Genomic DNA, 19,185 nt, shown 5'->3' on the forward strand with positions numbered 1-19,185 from the left:
CTGATTACCAGGTGGGAGGAATTTAGGTTTCTGCCTTGGATAAAAATTCCATGAAAAAATCAGTTTTTGGTGAAAGGATGACATTGTACTGGCACTCCCTATATATAGGCATGTTATTTTTACTTTGTTTTATTTTTTTTGCTGTTCACTGTGCCACTTTCTTTATTATTATTTTTAATCTTTAACTCTGCTCTGTTGGAAATGGACCCATAAGTAAGCATTTCATTGTTAGTCTACACCTGTTGTCTACGAAGCGTGTGACAAATAAAATGTGATTTTATTGTAGTTGGAACCCAACCCTCTCATGTACATCTCTTTGTTCACTTGACTTCTATAATGTCTGTTGAAGCACATCTATCTACCTCTCCCATCCCCAAGGCATCTGTTTCACTAAGACATGTCTGGAGGAAGACACCAATGATTTAGCACTATCTTCACATACCAACATTAACCTTATCAAATTCTTGTAATCTGTCAGACTTTGCTCCTAATTAACATTTGTCATTTGTACATGACTGGTCAATAAACAGCTCCATCTGTGCACCATCATCAACCCATGTGCTTCTCCTCTGTAACTCTCATTCTGACAGATTGACTGGCGCTGGCCTGCACATTAAGGACACGTAGTTTGAGACTAATGCTTCCATACGTAAAGTTCTGATTAATCAATCCACTCACTATGACTCAGAGTAACAATACCCCCCCCCCCCCCCTTACCCATTCACTCCAGGTGTGATGTGTGTATGTGAGCCTGGTGTTGGCAAGTAGCTGAATAACCACCCAGGAGGATGAATGCAGAGGAAGTGGAGCTGCTCAGTGACTCCAAGTACAGGAATTATGTGGCGGCGGTGGACAAGGCCCTCAAGAACTTTGAGTACTCCAGCGAATGGGCAGACCTCATCTCTGCACTGGGCAAACTCAACAAGGTAACGACCACAAACATTTACCTGTTTGGATATTTCACATATGTACATTTTGGTTTGGAATGGATACACAATGACCACATCCGCAATTAAAACCGGATCTGCATAGTCTCTAATGCACTAAATGCATATATTTTTACCGCCAGCTATTGTGGAAAGATATGGATTGATCTGGTACCCCACGTCTGATGTTTGAATCTGTTTCTCAGGTATTGCAAAGCAATGCTAAGTACCAGGTGGTGCCCAAGAAGCTGACGATAGGCAAGCGTCTGGCTCAATGCCTCCACCCAGCTCTGCCCAGCGGGGTGCACCGCAAGGCCCTGGAGACCTACGAGATCATCTTCAAGATCATTGGGCCCAAGAGGCTGGCCAAAGACCTCTTCCTCTACAGGTACTGACTAGGCTACAGGATGTCAACACTTGTTTAGGACAGTAGTAGTAGTAGAGAAGTACAGTAGCTTTATTGTAACTGGCGAACATGTCATAAACTGAATTTGAACTAGTAAAGTAAGTAAATAAGCCTTGTCCAAGCCAGAATGGTCCATAGGGCAGAAGCCTGTTGCTCCTGTTTCTATAGCGTGAGGCAGCTTGATGTACAAGTACACCCCCTGAACAGAACGCTAGTCTATTGCAGGGCCTTACCCTTAATCCATCTCCTTTGAACTAGTAAGATAATAAAATTAATGCATGTGGATTTTGTTCAATAGTTATTTTTCTTCAGTTGACCTATCAACCCTATAATTTCCCCTTTACTCTATTACCCCACTGCCTAAAACCTCTACCCTGCTTTCTGTTTCAGCTCTGGGCTGTTCCCTCTACTCTCCAATGCTGCTATGTCTGTGAAGCCAGTGCTGTTGGGCCTGTATGAGACCTACTACCTGCCCCTGGGAAAGACCCTCAAACCTGGCCTGCAGGGGCTCCTGACTGGGGTACTACCAGGCCTGGAGGAGGGCTCTGAATACTATGATAGGTAAGAGATGGAGGGCTGGAGAAAGAGAAATGGATGTCATTGAATGAAGTGAATTGCTAATTACGAGAGAAAAAATACAAATATATATATTCAGTCAGAATCAGCCTTAGTAACAATTCAATCATCTGGGATTCAATTGTCTTGTCAATGTATGCAACCCAAATGAATTGATTTCAATTTGATGCAATCCTCTCCAGGACCAACACGTTGCTGGAGAAGGTGGCTGTGGCGGTGGAGCAGTCGGCCTTCTACAGCGCCCTCTGGGGCAGCATCCTGACCAGCCCCGCCGTGCGTCTGCCCGGGGTCACCTTTGTTCTGCTACACCTCAACCGCAAACTCTCCATGGAGGACCAGCTCTACGTCATGGGCAGTGACATCGAGCTCATGGTACACGAAAAGAATAATCGTTTTCAGAGACCCTTATCTTTTTCCTTTATCCCAACCCCCCAAGAAAAAAACACACACACACACACACACACACACACACACACACACACACACACACACCAAGTAGAGCTTGAAGTGCCTGTGTTTGGGGAACATTTAGAAATCATTAGTAGTGTATTCATGATGCAGACTGAGAAATTAAGTCACGTGAACTTGTATTGAGTAGGGCCAAGAGTTTTTCCTAATAAAAAAAAAAAATCAAACTGAAAAAACTTTGGGCCCTAATTTTTTCCTGAAGAACAAGCAGAAAATGCAATATGAGTCAACCAAGTCTGGTTGTTCTGAAATTCTACATATGCATCACAAATGTATTTGCTAGATAGATAGATGTAAATGGGGCTTGATTTAACCCTGTGTGTTGTGTCGCTCCCTGCAGGTGGAGGCAGTCAGCATATCGGTGCAGGACTCCAGTGTTCTGGTCCAGAGGAGCACCCTGGACCTGATCCTCTTCTGCTTCCCATTTCACATGAGTCAGGTAAGGACAGATATGCTCAACTGTCAGCACTGCTCAGCACACAAGACCGCAGTCACAGCACTTTTGGGAACTGGCCATTCTTGATGATGAGGCTATCTGACATCTAGTTAGAGGGAGAGAGAGCATGCAGTGACTCAGAGGATGCTTGTTTGGCCGTTCACCTCTCTATTCAATCATCGAAGCACAATGTGCCTCAGAGCCCAAACAGCCCAAATTACGGCATCCTTTCTTCTAAGTCAGAACTCATCTGAAATCTCCTATTATTTCCTTATTTTTGTTGTGTGTGTTGCTGTTCCAGGCCACCCGTCCAGACATGATTCGGATCCTCTCTGCAGCGCTGCACGTGGTTCTGAGGAGGGACATGTCACTCAACCGCAGACTATACGCCTGGCTGCTGGGTAAAAGACACATTCATGTACATGCTAGGGTTTCCGTTAGCCGGTAATTTCCGGCTGTTGGCAGACACATTTTTTTGAAAATCCGATGAATAAAATTGACGCCGGCCAATTGTCCAGGAGAAGAGAAGAACAAAAAAAATTCCCATTGTGAAGTAATGCTTTTTAGCCTATTCATTGATGGAAATACCAGTCTATGTAAATACATTTTACTGGTCATGTTTATCGGTCTTTAAGTTAATTGACATAATTTAGTGGAATTAAATTGGCGCGTGTACAGTATATTATTTGTCACATTCGTACAGCATCTAGACACAGAGCCTTTCAGTGGAGAATCTGTCAGATAGTGCGATAGCTGCTGCTACATCATCTCAAACAGCAAAGGCATAGACAATGGAAGGCAGGCTTCATCAGTGTGTCACACCAATTTGCAATGCGTTGTGTCAAGTTGGCTGGATGTCGTTTGGCTGGTGGACCATTCTTGATACTCACAGGAAACTGTTGAGTGTGGAAAAACCCAGCATCGTTCCAGTCCTTGACACAAACCGGTACACCTGGCACCTACCATCATACCTTGTTCAAAGGCACTTCAGTCTTTTGTCTTGCCCATTCACCCTCTGAATGGCACACACACAATCTGTGTCTCAAGGCTTAACAATCCTTCTTTAACCTGTCTCCTCCCCTTCATCTACACTGATTGAAGTGGATTTAACAAGTGACATCAATAAGGAATCATAGCCTTCACCTGGATTCACCTGGTTAGTCTGTCACGGAAAGAGCAGGTATTTTCAACTTTCTTTTGTTGTCCATTAGCCAAAGGCGCAATCCTAGTCATATTAGCAACCCATGCTACAGGCTGCATATTAGATCTCCCCTCTCCCTGTCACATGAAACCACTAGAATGTGCGTTGAGCTTTCGACCACTGTGTTTTCCCACTAATTGCGTAATGTAACGAACATTCACGCCTAACCCGCTGCCTTGTGCGCATTGCTGCGCTTATAATGTGAAGAAATAATAGTTGATCAACATTTGAAGCTCAACATTCTGATCTGTTGCATCGGAATCTTTGCTTTTTAACTTATTTATTTTTTAAATGTAGCCTAGGTCTACTGGTTGTATGAATTTAGGCTCTATCGTCCCACAACAGTCCCAGCGTCTGTTGGGAATAGGTTATTTCTTTCTCGCACAGAACGACAAGATGACCAATAGAATAGGTCAACTTTTCTACTATGGAGGGGGTAGTAGATTGACATAGGCTAGTGATTTGGGCTGTTTGTCACTCGCTCGCCTTGTTGGCTGAGGAAAAGTAAATATGGACAGTTATTCTAACATCTTCAAAGTGCACATCAGAATTTGGTAAGAACGTTGTTGCATCTTCGTCTTGCATGTTCTTTTTGATTTTTTTAATGTATTTATTTCACCTTTAATTTAACCAGGTAGGCCAGTTGAGAACAAGTTCTCATTTACAACTGCGACCTGGCCAAGATAAAGCAAAGCAGTGCGACAAAAACACAGAGTTACACAAACAAACGTACGGTCAATAACACAATAGAAAGAAATAGTAGAAAAATCTATGTACAGTGTGGAAGGTAGGCAATAGAAGAGTAGGGAGGTAGGCAATAAATAGGCCCTAGAGGTGAAAATAATGACAATTTAGCATTAATACTGGAGTGATAGATGTGCAGATGATGATGTGCAAGTAATAATATGGGGATGAGGTAGTTGGGTGTGCTATTTACAGATTAGCTGTGTGAGAGGTACAGTGATCGGTAAGCTGCTCTGACAGATGATCCTTAAAGTTAGAGAGGGAGATATAAGACTCCAGCTTCAGTGATTTTTGAAATTCGTTCCAGTCATTGGCAGCAGAGAACTGGAAGGAAAGTCGGCCAAAGTAAGTTTTGGCTTTGGGGGTGATCAGTGCAATATACCTGCTGGAGCACGTGCTACGGGTGGGTGTTGCTATGGTGACCTGTGAGTTGAGATAAGGCGGGGCTTTACCTAGCAAAGACTTATAGATGGCCTGGAAGCAGTGGGTTTGGCGACGCATATGTGGTGAGGGCCAGCCGACTAGAGCATACAGGTCGCAGTGGTGGGTAGTACTTGGGGCTTTGATGACAAAGCGGATGGTACTATGATAGACTACATACAGTTTGCTGAGTAGAGTGTTGGAGGCTATTTTGTAGATGACATCGCCGAAGTCAAGGATCGGTAGGATAGTCAGCTTTTCAAGAGTATGTTTGGCGGCGTGAGTGAAGGATGCTTTGTTCCAAAATAGGAAGCCAATTCTAAATTTAATTTTGGATTGGAGATGCTTAATGTGAGTCTGGAAGGAGAATTTACAGTCTAACCAGACACCTAGGTATTTGTAGTTGTCCACATATTCTAGGTCAGAACCGTCCAGAGTAGTGATGCTAGTTGGGCAGGAGGGTGCAGGCAGCAATCGGTTGAAGAGCATGCACTTAGTTTTACTAGCATTTAAAAGCAGTTGGAGGCCACTGAAGGAGTGTTGTATGGCATTGAAGCCTTTTTGGAGGTTTGTTAGCACAGTGTCCAAAGAAGGACCAGATGTATACAGAATGGTGTCGTCTGCGTAGAGGTGGATCAGAGAATCACCAACAGCAATAGCGTCATCATTGATATATACAGAGAAAAGAGTCGGCCCGAGAATTGAACCCTGTGGCACCCCCATAGGAGACTGCTAGAGGTCCAGACAACAGGACCTCCAATTTGACACACTGAAATCTATCTGAAAAGTAGTTGGTGAACCAGGTGAGGCAGTCATTTGAGGAGCCAAGGCTATTGATTCTGCCGAAACAATGCGGTGATTGACAGAGTCGAAAGCCTTGGCCAGGTCAATGAAGACAGCTTCACAGCACTGTCTTTTATCGATGGCGGTTATGATATCGTTTAGGACCGTGAGCGTGGCTGAGGTGCACCCATGACCAGCTTGATAACCAGATTGCATATTGATAAGAATTTTATGAATAATGACTAAACAATATCTATATTTAAATAATGGGGCGGCAGGGTAGCCTAGTGGTTAGAGCGATGGACTAGTAACCGAAAGGTTGCAAGTTCAAATCCCCGAGCTGACAAGGTATCTGTGGTTCTGCCCCTGAACAGGCAGTTAACCCACTGTTCCTAGGCCGTCATTGAAAATAAGAATTTATTTATTTGACTTGCCTAGTTAAATAAAGGTAAAAAAAAAAAAAATAGAACTCTAACTAATTAAACTCTACCCTGTTTTACAATATCTGATTAATAATGTTAATTCATAAGGAAGAGATTATGTAGCATGAACAAGGAGTAATTAAATATAATAAACACCATTCCAACTTAGTTGGAGAGGTATGTGTGGTGTGTTTGAAGAAAGCAAAGGGGATCATTAACCTATGTCTGAACCCACTCAGCTATAACTCTGTGGCGGTTAAATAAGACAGCGAGAGCCTCTCCAGGTTTTCCGTATCCGGAACTGTCTGCTAAGTAATGGTAGATAATGGTGAGACTTCAGAAGTTAATCTTGATATAGTGTGTGTGTCAGGATTGTGCGCTAGTGGGTTGGAATAAACTTTTGAACCTGCTTTGTCTTGGTCGAGAGGAGGAGATTCATTCTATAACCAATGATGTCATATTTTGTATATAAACTGTTGTTCTTGGTTCTATGGCAGCGCGCTCCGAGAATAAATACTATTATCTAATTTTATGCAAATAAGAATCTTACAAATTCTTAGAAACAGACAGTGATTTTAGTTAATGAACACATATAGGAATTATGAAATTCCGTTGACACATAGTGGAGAAGGTACGGTGGGATTCGAAATGGTCGGTGATCTGTTTATTAACTTGGATTTTTAGAAAGGCAGGGCAGGAAAGATATAGGTCTATAACAGTTTGGGTCTAGAGTGTCTCCCCCTTTGAAGAGGGGGATGAGCGCTGCAGCTTTCCAATCTTTGGGGATCTCAGACGATACGAAAGAGAGGTTGAATAGGCTAGTAATAGAAACAATTTCGGCAGATCATTTTAGAAAGAGAGGGTCCAGATTGTCTAGCCCAGCTGATTAGTAGGGATCCAGATTTTGCCGATCTTTCAGAACATCAGCTGTCTGGATTTCGGTGAAGAAGAAGCGGGGGGGGGGGGGGGGGGGTTTGCTGCAGATTGCTGCAGGGGGTTCTGAGATGTTGGCCAGGGTAGGGGTAGCCAGGTGGAAAGTATGGCCAGCCGTGGAAAAATGCTTATTGCAGTTATCGATTATCGTAGATTTATCGGTGGTGACAGTGTTTCCTATCCTCAGTGCAGTGGGCAGCTGGGAGGATGTGCTCTTATTCTCCATGGACTTTAGTGTCCAAAAACCTTTTGAATTAGTGCTACAGGAAGCAAATTTATGTTTGAAAAAGCTAGCCTTAGCTTTCCTAACTGACTGAGTATATTGGTTCCTGACCTCCCTGAAAAGTTGCATATCGCGGGGGCTATTCAATGCTAAAAGGATGTTTTTGTGCTGGTCAAGGGTAGTCAAGTCTGGGGTGAATATGAAATACCATAATCTAAATGTGATTTATGTCATTCTGATCACCGTGGGTGGAAGCCCTAATCAGGTCACGCACCCAATGCATATTGGTCCAGTATATTTCCGGTAAATTAAAGTGCTGCCGGTCAAAAGTCCGGCGCCACATTTTCATAATGGGAACCCTGGTACACATGCACAAACAAGCACATGCACACATACATACCACTGCATGCGTTCTGTACAACTTCGTATTGTTGAGCTGTTGGACTTTACCTGTTGGAATGATCATCTGGCCATATGTCTTGTGCAGTAACATGTCTTGTTGTCATATATCCCAGTGCTTATTTCCCTACTTTGTTTTGTCTTATTTGCCTCTTACTCGCTGTGGATTTAAAAAAAATGCTGGTAAGTGTCTACTTGGCTGAGCAGGGCTCATGTTTTTACACTCAGAAAAAGCTTGATTGTTTGCTGAATGACTGGTAACTCAATCTCACCCCACCCTCTTCTCCCTTGTCTTTTGTCATCTTGTGTGTGTGTGTGTGTGTGTGTGTGGTGTGTGTGTGTGTGTGTGTACTGTACTCCTAGGCTTTGACAACAATGGTGTGAGGACAGGCCCTCGCAGCTCTCGACAGAGCAACCCTGAGGACCACGCTACCCACTATTTCAATACCTACTCCAAAGACATGCTGGTCCAGGTACGCCTTGAACGCACACAAACCCACCCACCTACACATTCACACAGTTATTTGCATAAATTATTATTTTCAAAGACCTCAAAGTTTGAGTGGGTCTTCTGAAAGGGAACAAGGTAAATGCCTTACATTTTTCAGCAGGTGAAATTCAGACCCCTACTGCCCCCCCTCTGTGCCCCCTTTCAATCTCTAAACTACCCCCCCTCCCACCCCCACCTACACACACACACACACACCCTTAGGGGTTTGCCTGTAATGCCTGTAGCCCCCTACTTCCACACCCCTCCTAATCCCAGGGGCCTTCCCTTTGAAGCTCTCCCAAACTCTGCTCCATGCCTGGGCCACGATCACACACTCACACACTATTCCCCCTTGTAATTAAGTATTACGCTCCAACAGCATTGGCCCTTATGATGGCATGTGATGTGTCCTGTTACTCCAGGGGTTGGGACAGACAGACCAGGGCTTTAATTTGTTCATCTGCCATCTGTTCATGGACACTTGTTGGGTCTCCCCCCGCTGGGAAATGGGGCTACTGCCTGTTCCTTGGGCCCCATCCGCTTTTGTGTTAGACGAGGCGTGTGAAACACACACACACTGAAGGACAAAAAGAAGACTTGCTGTGGAAAATGTCCTCCGGCCCTAACCCAAAAATGTAATCCCAACCAGAAACTAGATCGCTAACCAGCTGAGTCCATGTTCTGCAGTCTGTCTCGGGAGTTGCTTTGGTCGTTCCGTTTTTTTTTTAATGCTGTTTGATCCAGAAGTTTTGACCGTGTGTGCGCAGGCAATGGTGGGGATCCTGCAAGGGAAGGCACGAGGCGGGGAGGAGGAGAGCGTCCTGATGCATGACCTCAAGCCTTTCCGCATTCTCATCAGCCTGCTGGACAAACCTGAACTCGGTACGGTATCTTACTACATCAGATCAATGCAGCTCATATCATTCATGTCACTGTTACACACTGAATAGAACACACACAACATTTTGGTCATCGTGACCCACATATCACTACTGGGCTGTGTTCAGTAGGGAACATCATAGCAAAACATTTCACAGAGGACAACTAAAATTAGCACTTATTGCACAAATCCAGGTAGTCACTCCCCGTTTCAGTCCATTTCCTTCCATTTGGTGCCTAATGACCCTCTTTCCCTGTGACTGTTCCAGATACATTTGTAAATGGACATGATCAGTGACTGATTTGTAATCCTGTGTGTTCCAGGACCAGCCATCCTGGAGGACGTTCTGATCGAGGTGTTCAGGACATTACACACACAGTGCCGAGCAGAGCTGGACCTGCAGAACCACCACCCGTTCAGCAAGGACCATGCTCATCTCAGCAGGTGTGTGTGTGTGTGTTTGTGTGTGTGTGTAAAAAAATCCAAAGCTTTAATAACCATTGTAAGCTAAGGGTCGCATTGATCGTTTCCCTCAGCAAACTGCGAGAGAACAAGAAAACTGCAGAGCTTATCAAAACAGCCAATCTCCTCTTCAACTCTTTTGAGCCATACTACATGTGGGACTACATCGCTCGCTGGTTGGAGGACTGCTGCAGGTCTGTGTGCATGTGCTGCTCCATGTGTGTATGCTGACATGGTAAGATTGCGAGATAGAACCCGACTCGGTGTCCATTAGGCCACACCATAGCAAAATGTTTCGCAACAGACAATAAATTTAAGCATTTCTTATTGGACATGTTTTACCCTTTTTTCTTTTTTTCTGCGGGATGAACACCATCCTGTTTTGTGTTTGTAAATGGGAGAGCTGAGTTTGACGTAAATGGGTCACTCTGTCCATCTTGCAGGAAGGCAGAAAATGGACCAGGGAATGCTGGGAGCACGGATTCCTCAGGGCTCTCATTGGTGGAGTTCTGTCAGCTGGTGGACTTCCTACTGGACATTGTGTCCTTGGTGAGACACACTTCTCACCCCGCCTTCCTTTCTCAATCATACTATAGTCTCTCAAAACAGAACAACAGCCATTGAAATATCAGCACTCATACAATAGAATGTTTACTAATTATAGGTCTGTTTCTGAATGTGAGTGCTCATGGCAATCCCTTATTGTGTGTGTGTGTGCGTGCGTGCGTGCGTGCAATGCATTAACAGGTTGTAGACCTGCCTGTCTTCTGTGTAATTGCATCTTCTAGTAGAGAGAATGCTTCTCTTCATTTCCATTCAGACTAGGTTGGAAAGCCCCTGACACCTGTACTACTGTGCGTGTCTGTGTGTGATTGCTTGCGGCCGTGCGCAGGTGTGCGTGCGTGCAGATGTTTCTGTGCGTGGGTATGTTCGGCACACAAAGTGTCCTCTGGCCTATGCTCTGCTTGCTCCTGTCTGTTCAATCTATCTGCTCTCTCTCTCCTTGAAGCCTACTAGAAGCATGAGGGTAATCTGCCAGGTAAAGTACGGCTGTCTCCTGCTTCTTCACCCTTCATCCCGCCTGCCTGGTTTACTATGGCTTGGATAACATTTTAGCAACGTCCCAGCAATATTCCTAAAGCCAAATTTGAATTTCTGTTATTTTTCTTGTTTTGAGTATGGTTATTGTACTCCAGAGTGAGTGAAATAGGCCTGTATTATTGGGAATATGGTGGAATTTCTACCTAGACCAGTTGAATTGGGATTTTTTTCTTGGGAATATACTATATATATATATATATATTCATAGTTTGGTGGGGGATGTTGTGAAAATGAAATTTCAGCCTGGTGTGTCATTGTCCTGCATGCACAGAATAATATGCTCCCATTGCTCACATATTTTAAGTAGCCTATGGCTTTTTGAACATTTCACGTGTGTTTATTCTTCATTTGCCCATTGTTCTTTCTTCTTTTAGCATTACTTTTGTTAAAGTCGTTTGTAAAGACAATGCCCATTACAATATTCAAGGAAAAGGTACAATGTAAGATGACAATGATTTGAGGAAGCCTGCTCATGATTAAATATTTTAGTTGGGGTTGTATTTTTCAAAGGTCTAACCTCGTAAACTTTGACGGCCTCTGATGGCTTTTACTAAAACAATGCGTAATATTGTGTACCACCCTCATAAAATACAATGCTTTCAGAAAGTATTCCCACCCCTTGACTTTTTCCCCCAAAAATTATTTTTACAAAATGAGATGAAAAAATTGATTTAGTTGTAATTTTTTGTCAACTGTCAACACAAAATACTCATGTCAAAGCCTAATATTTGTTTAATGGAAAATAAAACAATAATACATATTGATTAGATTCCCTGAGCCAATACTTGTTAGAATCACCTTCGGCAGCGTCTATAGCTGTGAGTCTTTCTGGGTAAGTCTCCAAGAGCTTTGCACACCTGGATTGTACAATATTTGCACCTTATTCTTTTAACAATTCTTCAAGCTCTGTCAACTTGGTTGGTGATCATTGCTAGACTGCCATTTTCAAGTCTTGCCATAGATCTTCTAGCAGATTTAAGTCAAAACTCTCAGGCCTCTCAGGAACATTCAATGTTATCTTGGTCAGCAACTCCAGTGTAGATTTGGCCTTGTGTTTTAGGTTATCGTCCTGCTGAAAGGTGAATTTGTCTTCCAGTGTCCGTTGGAAAGCAGACTGAACCAGGTTTTCCTCAAGGATTTTGCCTGTGCCTGGCTTCTGCTAATTTTTATCCCCCAAAAAACTCACTAGTCCATAACATGATGCAGCCGCTACCATACTTGGAAGTATGAAGAGTGGTACTCGCTGATGGGTTTGGTTGGATTTGCCCCAACATAACGCTTTTGTTTTCAGGACAAAAAGTTCATTTCTTTGCCACATTTCTTGCAGTATTACAAGTGCCTTATTTAAAACAGGATGCATGCTTTGGGATATTTATGTTTTGTACAAGCTTTAGTATTTTGGATTTATGTTAGTGTTAGAGCCGCACTCAGTTATCTCCTATCACGGCCATTAAACTCTGTAACTGTTTTGAAATCACCTTTGGGCATTGGCAACTGATTTGGAAAGAGCATCTGTATCTTTTGTAGTGAGTGTAAAATGAATAACTGACACCATTCTCAAAGGGATATTCGAATGTCAACTTTTTTATTTTCTGGGCAAACCATTGGAAAGCCTCCCTGGTCTTTGTGGTTGAATCTGTGCATGAAATTCACTGCTGGACTGAGGGACCTTAGATAATTGTATGATAATTGTACAGAGATGGGGGTAGTCGTTTAAAAAGCATGTTAAACACTTATTGCGCACAGTGAGTCCAGTCAACTTATGTGACTTGTTAAGCATATTTTTACGCCTACATTTCTTTACGCTTGCCATAACAAGTAGGTTGAATACTTATTGACTCAAGATATTTCAGCTTTTTGTTTTTAACCAATTTGTAAACATTTCTAAAAGCAGACTGCACCAGGCTTTCCTCTTGGGTTTTGCTGGTGCTTAGCCATATTCCATTTATTTGTATTAACAAAAAGACCTCCCTCGTCCTAGCCAGTGACACAATCTCAATGCAGGCTGTAACACAACAAAATGTGGGAAAGGGGGTGTGAATACTTTCTGAAGGCGCTATACATTTTAAGTTTCAAAACTTTAAAGTCCTACAAGCACCTGCTTAGTACTGTTAGAAAGGTAAGAACGGTTGGATTCTTGTAAAGAGAAACAACGTGACGACTACAGAGCCCGAGATGCAGCAGGCAAACAACAAGAAAGAAATGTACCAGTTTTTTTTGCCTTGCCTCCATTTTTTGTCTTGATGGAAGGATATACAATGCCTTCAGAAAGTATTTATACCCCTTGACTTATTCCACATTTTGTTGTTTACAGCTTGAATTCAAAATGGATCAAATAGATTTTTTTCTCTCACCCATTTACACACAATACCCCATAATGACAAAGTGAAAACATGTTCATAGAATGTGTTGCAAATTTATTGAAAATGAAATTCAGAAATATATCTCATTGACACAAGTATTCAGACACATTTGAGTTTTTTTTGTTGCATTCTGTTATACAACTGACTAGGTGTCCCCCTTTCACTCATTGGACGTGGTACTGGGGTCCAAAACAACCACAGATTATTTCTCTAATGTGTAGACTTATTTTAAAGAATCGAGAGGCTAACCACAGCATTGTGCCGATAGCTAATAATAATAAACATCTAATATAGATTCGGAATTGGATTTGAATTACATCAATCTCCAACAAGAGCTTTCTCAGGCATACTTGATGCTGCCTATTTATTTTATGACGTTTATTTGACAGGGACTATTTACAGCTTTTAAACACAAATCAAGTAATGTGATGCATTGTACCAGATGAATCTAGGCATCTAATTTCCATCTCCAGTCACCAGGTGAGTGGCGACTCCCCTATTCTCCAGAGCCCTCTCACCCTCCTCTTCCTCCTCCCTTCAGGAGACCTACATAGAGATCCAGACGGAGCACCTTCCCCAGCTGCTGCTGCGCATGGTGTCTGCCCTGACCTCTCACCTCCCGGCCCTGGGCCTTGGGGAGCTCACCCACTGCCTGCGCCTCTGCTCCAAGATCCTCAGCAAGGTGCAGCCCCCCTTGGTGTCCCCCCTGTCCCTGCCCACGGGCCCCCTCGCCTCCACAGCCTCTGCTAAGGAGGAGAAACGGGTAAGAAGTACTGAGATGGTGCCCCAGCCCGGTACACCTATACGAGTTAGATTAACCTTGGTTGTTACAGCCAGAGCATATTCTATAGCTTTTGTTGTTTATTTGTGATTTTTTTTTTTATCATTGTATGCATATGTAGAATGTATGTAAAATAGATGCTTAGATTTATGATGAATCAATATTTTCTGAAGACATTTCCCTGGTAATAAGGATAATCTTTTGGCTAACTTTTCATGACATAACCAACTGTCTATCCTGACTTACGCATTTCACCCAGTTCCATTTGATCCCGTAAAGCTTTTGGTGGTGATGAATGAGCTTCAATCATGACCTCTGCCAAGTCTGAAAGCATCCTGTTGTCAACCCTAGTTCTTCCCTGCCTTAATTAACACAGTTTGCTTTAGCGTATTGTCTCTGAGTGTTTGGTTGATCATAAAAGAAAACGTTTCCTTTTATCTCTGAACAGAATGTGAAATCCATGCGAAGGTTAAATCGTTTTTGCCTTTTGTCTTTGTCCAGCGGAGATGAAATGGAACCTAATTACGTTCAAAAGCAAACATACTTCCCCCTACACACCCACGTTCATTGATTCTCACTTTGAAAATTAAAACTTTGTCCATCTTTCAGTTCCAAGCTGATGACTGACTACCTTTGATAGTCCACGAATGTCACTTCTTTCACTTCCTGCCAAATAAAATCATCAGAGCAGGGTTCCTCTGTTGTTGACCTAGCAGAGACGACAGCAGTTTGGTCTGCTTCCCTCGCCCTCAAAAACATAAACAACCATCCAAGGCCCTCATGGTGTCCCCTGGTCCCTGAGCTGGCCCCCACCCTTCTACCCCCTCAATTTGGCTGGGTGGTCCCCGCTCCAGGACTGGAGGGTAGCTGGAGAACTGTCCCTCCCTCTCTCCCCAGACAGAGGTGTTAGAAGCTGGGATCAGTCTAATTTCTCCGCCCCCCTGTCTGTTACCTGGCGGTCTGGTAGTGTTTCAGTGCTCAGTAAGGCTTGACTAAAAGCTGACAGAATCCTAGGCTGGAGGTAGAGGCCTGGGAGAGGTGCAGGCGAGGGGAGCACATAGAGACACACACAAGTGGTAACTAACAAACAGCTGAGCCTCTCTTTCTCTCCGAGGAGGATCAGCCTACCCGATGGTTTCCCCTTGGGTCTGTCTGCTCCATTGGTGTGGAAGGCTTCCTTCCCTCCCTTCTGCTCTATCCCCCCCCCCTCTCCCTTCCTCCTGTTTTCCAGCTACCCTCCTGGGGACATTTACAGGATGTTGTTTGCCATCTGAGTCCTGGCGCCAGAATGTGTAGCCTCAGCCTGCTGCACTGCATGCTGAGAATGCCCTGGGGCTTTCTTGTGGCATGGCAATGTGGGATTGGGGCTGTCTGTCGATCTGTCCTAAGCTGGCTGGCATGATGCAGGGAGGGAGCTTCATGTAGGGTGTAGTGAGTCCATTCAGTTTGGGGCATCAGCTGTGCACTTCCCTGTCTGCTGTGGGTGCCCAAGGTGGAGGGGGGGGTCTGTCAGTGAGTGCTTAGAAATCCTCTCCCTCCTAGTCTCCTGAGAGACATGCACTCTTATCTTGACCTGATGCACTTTGGTCCCCACTGGCCATCCTAAAACAGGGGTACTGTTTTCGGTTTCCAGATTTAAGATGGACGCCTTTTGTTTCCACTCCTGATATGTATTGTTACTGTCTGTGTTTGATTCTCTTCTCCTTTCTCCTCTCTTCTTACTGCTCTCTCTCCCCAGCCCCTGCCCGCTACTCTGGAGCTCCCCACTGGCGAGGTGTTTGAGACAGGGGAGAACCCCAACAGCAGTCGCTCCTCTGAGAGTGGCTTCACAGACTTTGTCCAGTACCAGGCCTCTGAGGAACCAGCACCCACTCAGCCTTGCCTCAAGACGGGCTGCAGCAGCTCCCTCCCAGCCTCCCAGAACAAGCCGCAGGACAAGCCTGTCATGCAGTGCTGCCTGGAGCACTTCCAGCACTTCCTCTCCCGCCTGGTCACCCTTTACATCACCCCGGGGATGGTAGAGGGAGCTGGGGGCGAGAGGAGCGATGTGGTGCGAGCGGAACCAGAGGGCGGTGCCCAGCACAACGGGCGTGACGTGGTTGAGGTCCCGGGGCAAAGGGAGTGTCTGGCGGCTTTTACTGCTGCCTGCCAGCTCTTCCTGGAGTGCTCCAGCTTCCCCGTCTACATCGCCGAGGGCAACCTCAAGTCAACGTCTCCGCCTAAGGAGCAGACTGGTAAGACAGACGGACTGTCTGACTACGTTTTAGTTACAATACCGGCTCTGTGCAGATTAACAGATTTTCACTATGGCTGGAGAAGCAGTTAACTACATTCCAGTTTGATATGATAATCCCATACCCTTCTCCATAAGTTAAGCATATGGTCTCTCTTTGTGTTAGATGAGCACATCTGGACTACAGCTATTTACTGTTGTATGTCTTCTCCCCTTTTCTCAATACAGTATCGTTTCTATTCTCTCCTGCAGACAGCGAGCAGATGTGTCCTGCCATGTGGCTGCAGACTCTGATGGACGCCTGCTGCCTGGCCAGTGACTTCAGCGTCCAGGCCGTGGCCATCTCCCTGGTCATGGACCTGGTGGGCCTCACCCAGTCTGTCGCCATGGTCACCGCCGAGGGCAGCATTGCCGGCGGCAACCCCGACTCCACCCAGCCCATGAGCCCTAGCCAGGGCCGCGTTGCTGTGGTGATCAGGCCACCACTCACGCAGGGAATCCTGAAGTACATCGCAGAGAAGACGGACTTCTTCAAGGTAAGTCACAGGGAGGAAATTTGTGGCTTATTTGCATCTGATATGGTTGAGATGCTTAGAGGTGGTTCAGTACAGAGGACACAGAATGTAGCTCAGCATGATAAATGGAAGAAACTTTCTCTTTGTCATTGCTCACCATGGTAAATGGTCAAAATTGATGTTTATAAATCTGTTTTCCAATATGATAAATGGTAAATGTATGTTGATAAGTACATTTTTCAGCATGATAAATGGTAGAAATGTATGTTAAGTACATTTTTCAACATGATAAATGGTAATAAACCTATCCTAAGAAATCTCTCCGTTGCTCACCATGACACATCTTGGAAGCTTTAGGTCTCTCTCTAACACGACCTCCCTCCTCCTTCCCCCTCACCTCTCCAGAGTGTGGCCCTTATCCTGTGGGGACAGTTGGGGGAGGGGGCCCCTCAGCACCACCAGCGCAGCGTGGAGCTCTTCTACCAGCTCCACAACCTGGTGCCTTCCTCCAGCACCTGTGAGGACGTCATCAGCCAGCAGCTCATGCACAGAGACAAGGTTGGTCTGCCCAGTACATGTGCAGTCAGACACATAGGAACACACACAGCTTCACGGTATGCTTGTAAGAGTCCTGTATGCCTGAAGGAATATGCTCCGACACACACGCGTTCCACACACGTCAGCTAAGACTTCTGTGTGTTTTCTCAGAAAATCCGTCTCGAGGCCCATGTGAAGTTCTCTGTGCTTTGGCATCTGACCAGAGACTTGAACATCACCAAGTCTTCCCCTTTCAACCGTACCTTTGACAGGTAGGCCTTCCCTCTCTATTGACTCGCCACTAAAGTTTGGTTTTGTCCCTTGTTTTATCAAGGGTGGACAAAACAGCTGCTAATATATTAATGTGATACATGTCTCATATTCTTTCTGTCTCTCACACACGCACGCACACACACATACCGTTCGGACGCTACAGATGTTTTTGTGAGAGGACCAATTTTCGGGATGTCTCATGGTCCGACCAACGCCACTGTAGCTCGGCCACCTTCCACCGCAGATGCGGATGGCCGACATTGGATGGATTGAGATGCAGCCCAGGCTAAAAACATGTCTCTACCATAATCTGACCCATTTTGATAGGGGTCTTTTTTTAAATGAGGTTACTTAGATTGACGCTTGGTGGATTATTAATATACTCCATCACAATAAATCCATGAAGAAACATATGAATGGAATGTGTCTCAGAAGAACTGAATAGCATAGAATAGAATGGCAGCCTAGGCTGTAGACTAGTTCATTGAGCAGACAAGATATGCTTATAATTCCCATACCATTATTTTATAATATATTATTTTAGAGTTATACAAATATATTTGATCTTAGCCGGGAATAAAATAGAAAGGACATTTTCCCCAAACGATTATTGAGCCGAGTGCGTACATGGAGGTCCTGTACGGTTGATTTATAGTTATTTGGCAACTTTAACTGTGAATGATTGTTTTTGACTTAGAATGGTGCCATTATCAGCTAGGCAGGAACAGGGGGAAAAAAGACAAGTCATCCGTATGCACTCTAATAGGATATGGAGGATGCGCTTTCCCATGGTTCCCTTTTCAATCATGCCGGGTAGGCTACTCCAGTTGTAGGCTACAGCGGGATTGCATGTACAAATTTGTGGGCTTATAAGAATGTCTTTCACTCCACGCATTAACCAGCGTATGCCAGACTCCAACCCTGTCCTTGCAAGCTACCCTGTACTTAATTTGGTAACGGACAGTAGCCCACTTAAGCCACAACATCGAAAACCAAGTGAAATCTATTCGGGAACATCGCTAGTAAACCCCCACCCCCCTTTGCCCTCAGAACAGCCTCAATTCATTGGGACTCAAGTGTCAAGCGTTCCACAGGGATGCTGGCCCAAGTTGAATCCAATGCTTCCCACAGTTGTCTGGATGTCCTTTGGCTGGTGGACTGTTCTCAATCCGAACGGGAAGCTGTTGAGTGTGTGAACCCCAGCAGCGTTGCAGTTCTTGACACAAACCAGTGCGCCTGGCACCTACTAACATATGCCGTTCGAAGGCACTTAAATCTTTTGTTGATGGAGTGTCAGAGGGGTAGGCCTGACAGTCAGGAGAATAGACCTTCCAGTGACAGATGACAGGAGGAGATTGGAGCGTTGGTAATGATGAGACCGGGGTGTACAGCGCCTGTACGGTGCAGCAGTAGATATTTTATTATCTTTCAAGAGGAACAGAACAGCTGCTCAGTATTTTAGAGTGAGATATAAACGTCACTGTCCGAGGTCAACCGCATAAGGGCATTTAGATACACAAGATGTTTAGATAACTCAGTGTCTTGCCCATTCACCCTCTGAATAGCACACATACACAATCCATGGCTCTATTGCCTTGAGTCTTAATACTCCT

At 44.6% G+C, this 19,185-nt stretch overlaps 1 protein-coding gene across 4 annotated transcripts in view; it reads left to right on the forward strand.

Annotated features, from left to right (window-relative positions):
- The window catches only part of dop1a (DOP1 leucine zipper like protein A), a 40,452-nt gene that overhangs the window by 1,038 nt on the left and 20,229 nt on the right, over positions 1 to 19,185 (forward strand). Inside the window, exons 2-18 of one of the 4 annotated variants that reach the window (XM_021596285.3) lie at positions 731 to 926; positions 1,133 to 1,314; positions 1,723 to 1,893; positions 2,091 to 2,280; positions 2,717 to 2,815; positions 3,114 to 3,213; positions 8,301 to 8,410; positions 9,195 to 9,309; positions 9,631 to 9,751; positions 9,844 to 9,963; positions 10,213 to 10,318; positions 10,779 to 10,808; positions 13,775 to 13,996; positions 15,753 to 16,248; positions 16,476 to 16,783; positions 17,168 to 17,320; positions 17,471 to 17,571. In XM_021596285.3, coding sequence (XP_021451960.3) covers positions 789 to 926; positions 1,133 to 1,314; positions 1,723 to 1,893; positions 2,091 to 2,280; positions 2,717 to 2,815; positions 3,114 to 3,213; positions 8,301 to 8,410; positions 9,195 to 9,309; positions 9,631 to 9,751; positions 9,844 to 9,963; positions 10,213 to 10,318; positions 10,779 to 10,808; positions 13,775 to 13,996; positions 15,753 to 16,248; positions 16,476 to 16,783; positions 17,168 to 17,320; positions 17,471 to 17,571 — 2,762 coding nt within the window. In that variant the 5' untranslated portion in view covers positions 731 to 788. The remainder of the gene's footprint in view (positions 1 to 730; positions 927 to 1,132; positions 1,315 to 1,722; positions 1,894 to 2,090; positions 2,281 to 2,716; positions 2,816 to 3,113; positions 3,214 to 8,300; positions 8,411 to 9,194; positions 9,310 to 9,630; positions 9,752 to 9,843; positions 9,964 to 10,212; positions 10,319 to 10,778; positions 10,809 to 13,774; positions 13,997 to 15,752; positions 16,249 to 16,475; positions 16,784 to 17,167; positions 17,321 to 17,470; positions 17,572 to 19,185) is intronic. The other 3 variants (XM_021596291.3, XM_021596303.3, XM_036973904.2) reach the window with 3 other exon arrangements.

The sequence above is a fragment of the Oncorhynchus mykiss genome, chromosome 3, assembly GCF_057628025.1.
Source record: "Oncorhynchus mykiss isolate SJ-2025 chromosome 3, ASM5762802v1, whole genome shotgun sequence".
Classification (NCBI taxonomy): Eukaryota; Metazoa; Chordata; class Actinopteri; order Salmoniformes; family Salmonidae; genus Oncorhynchus; species Oncorhynchus mykiss.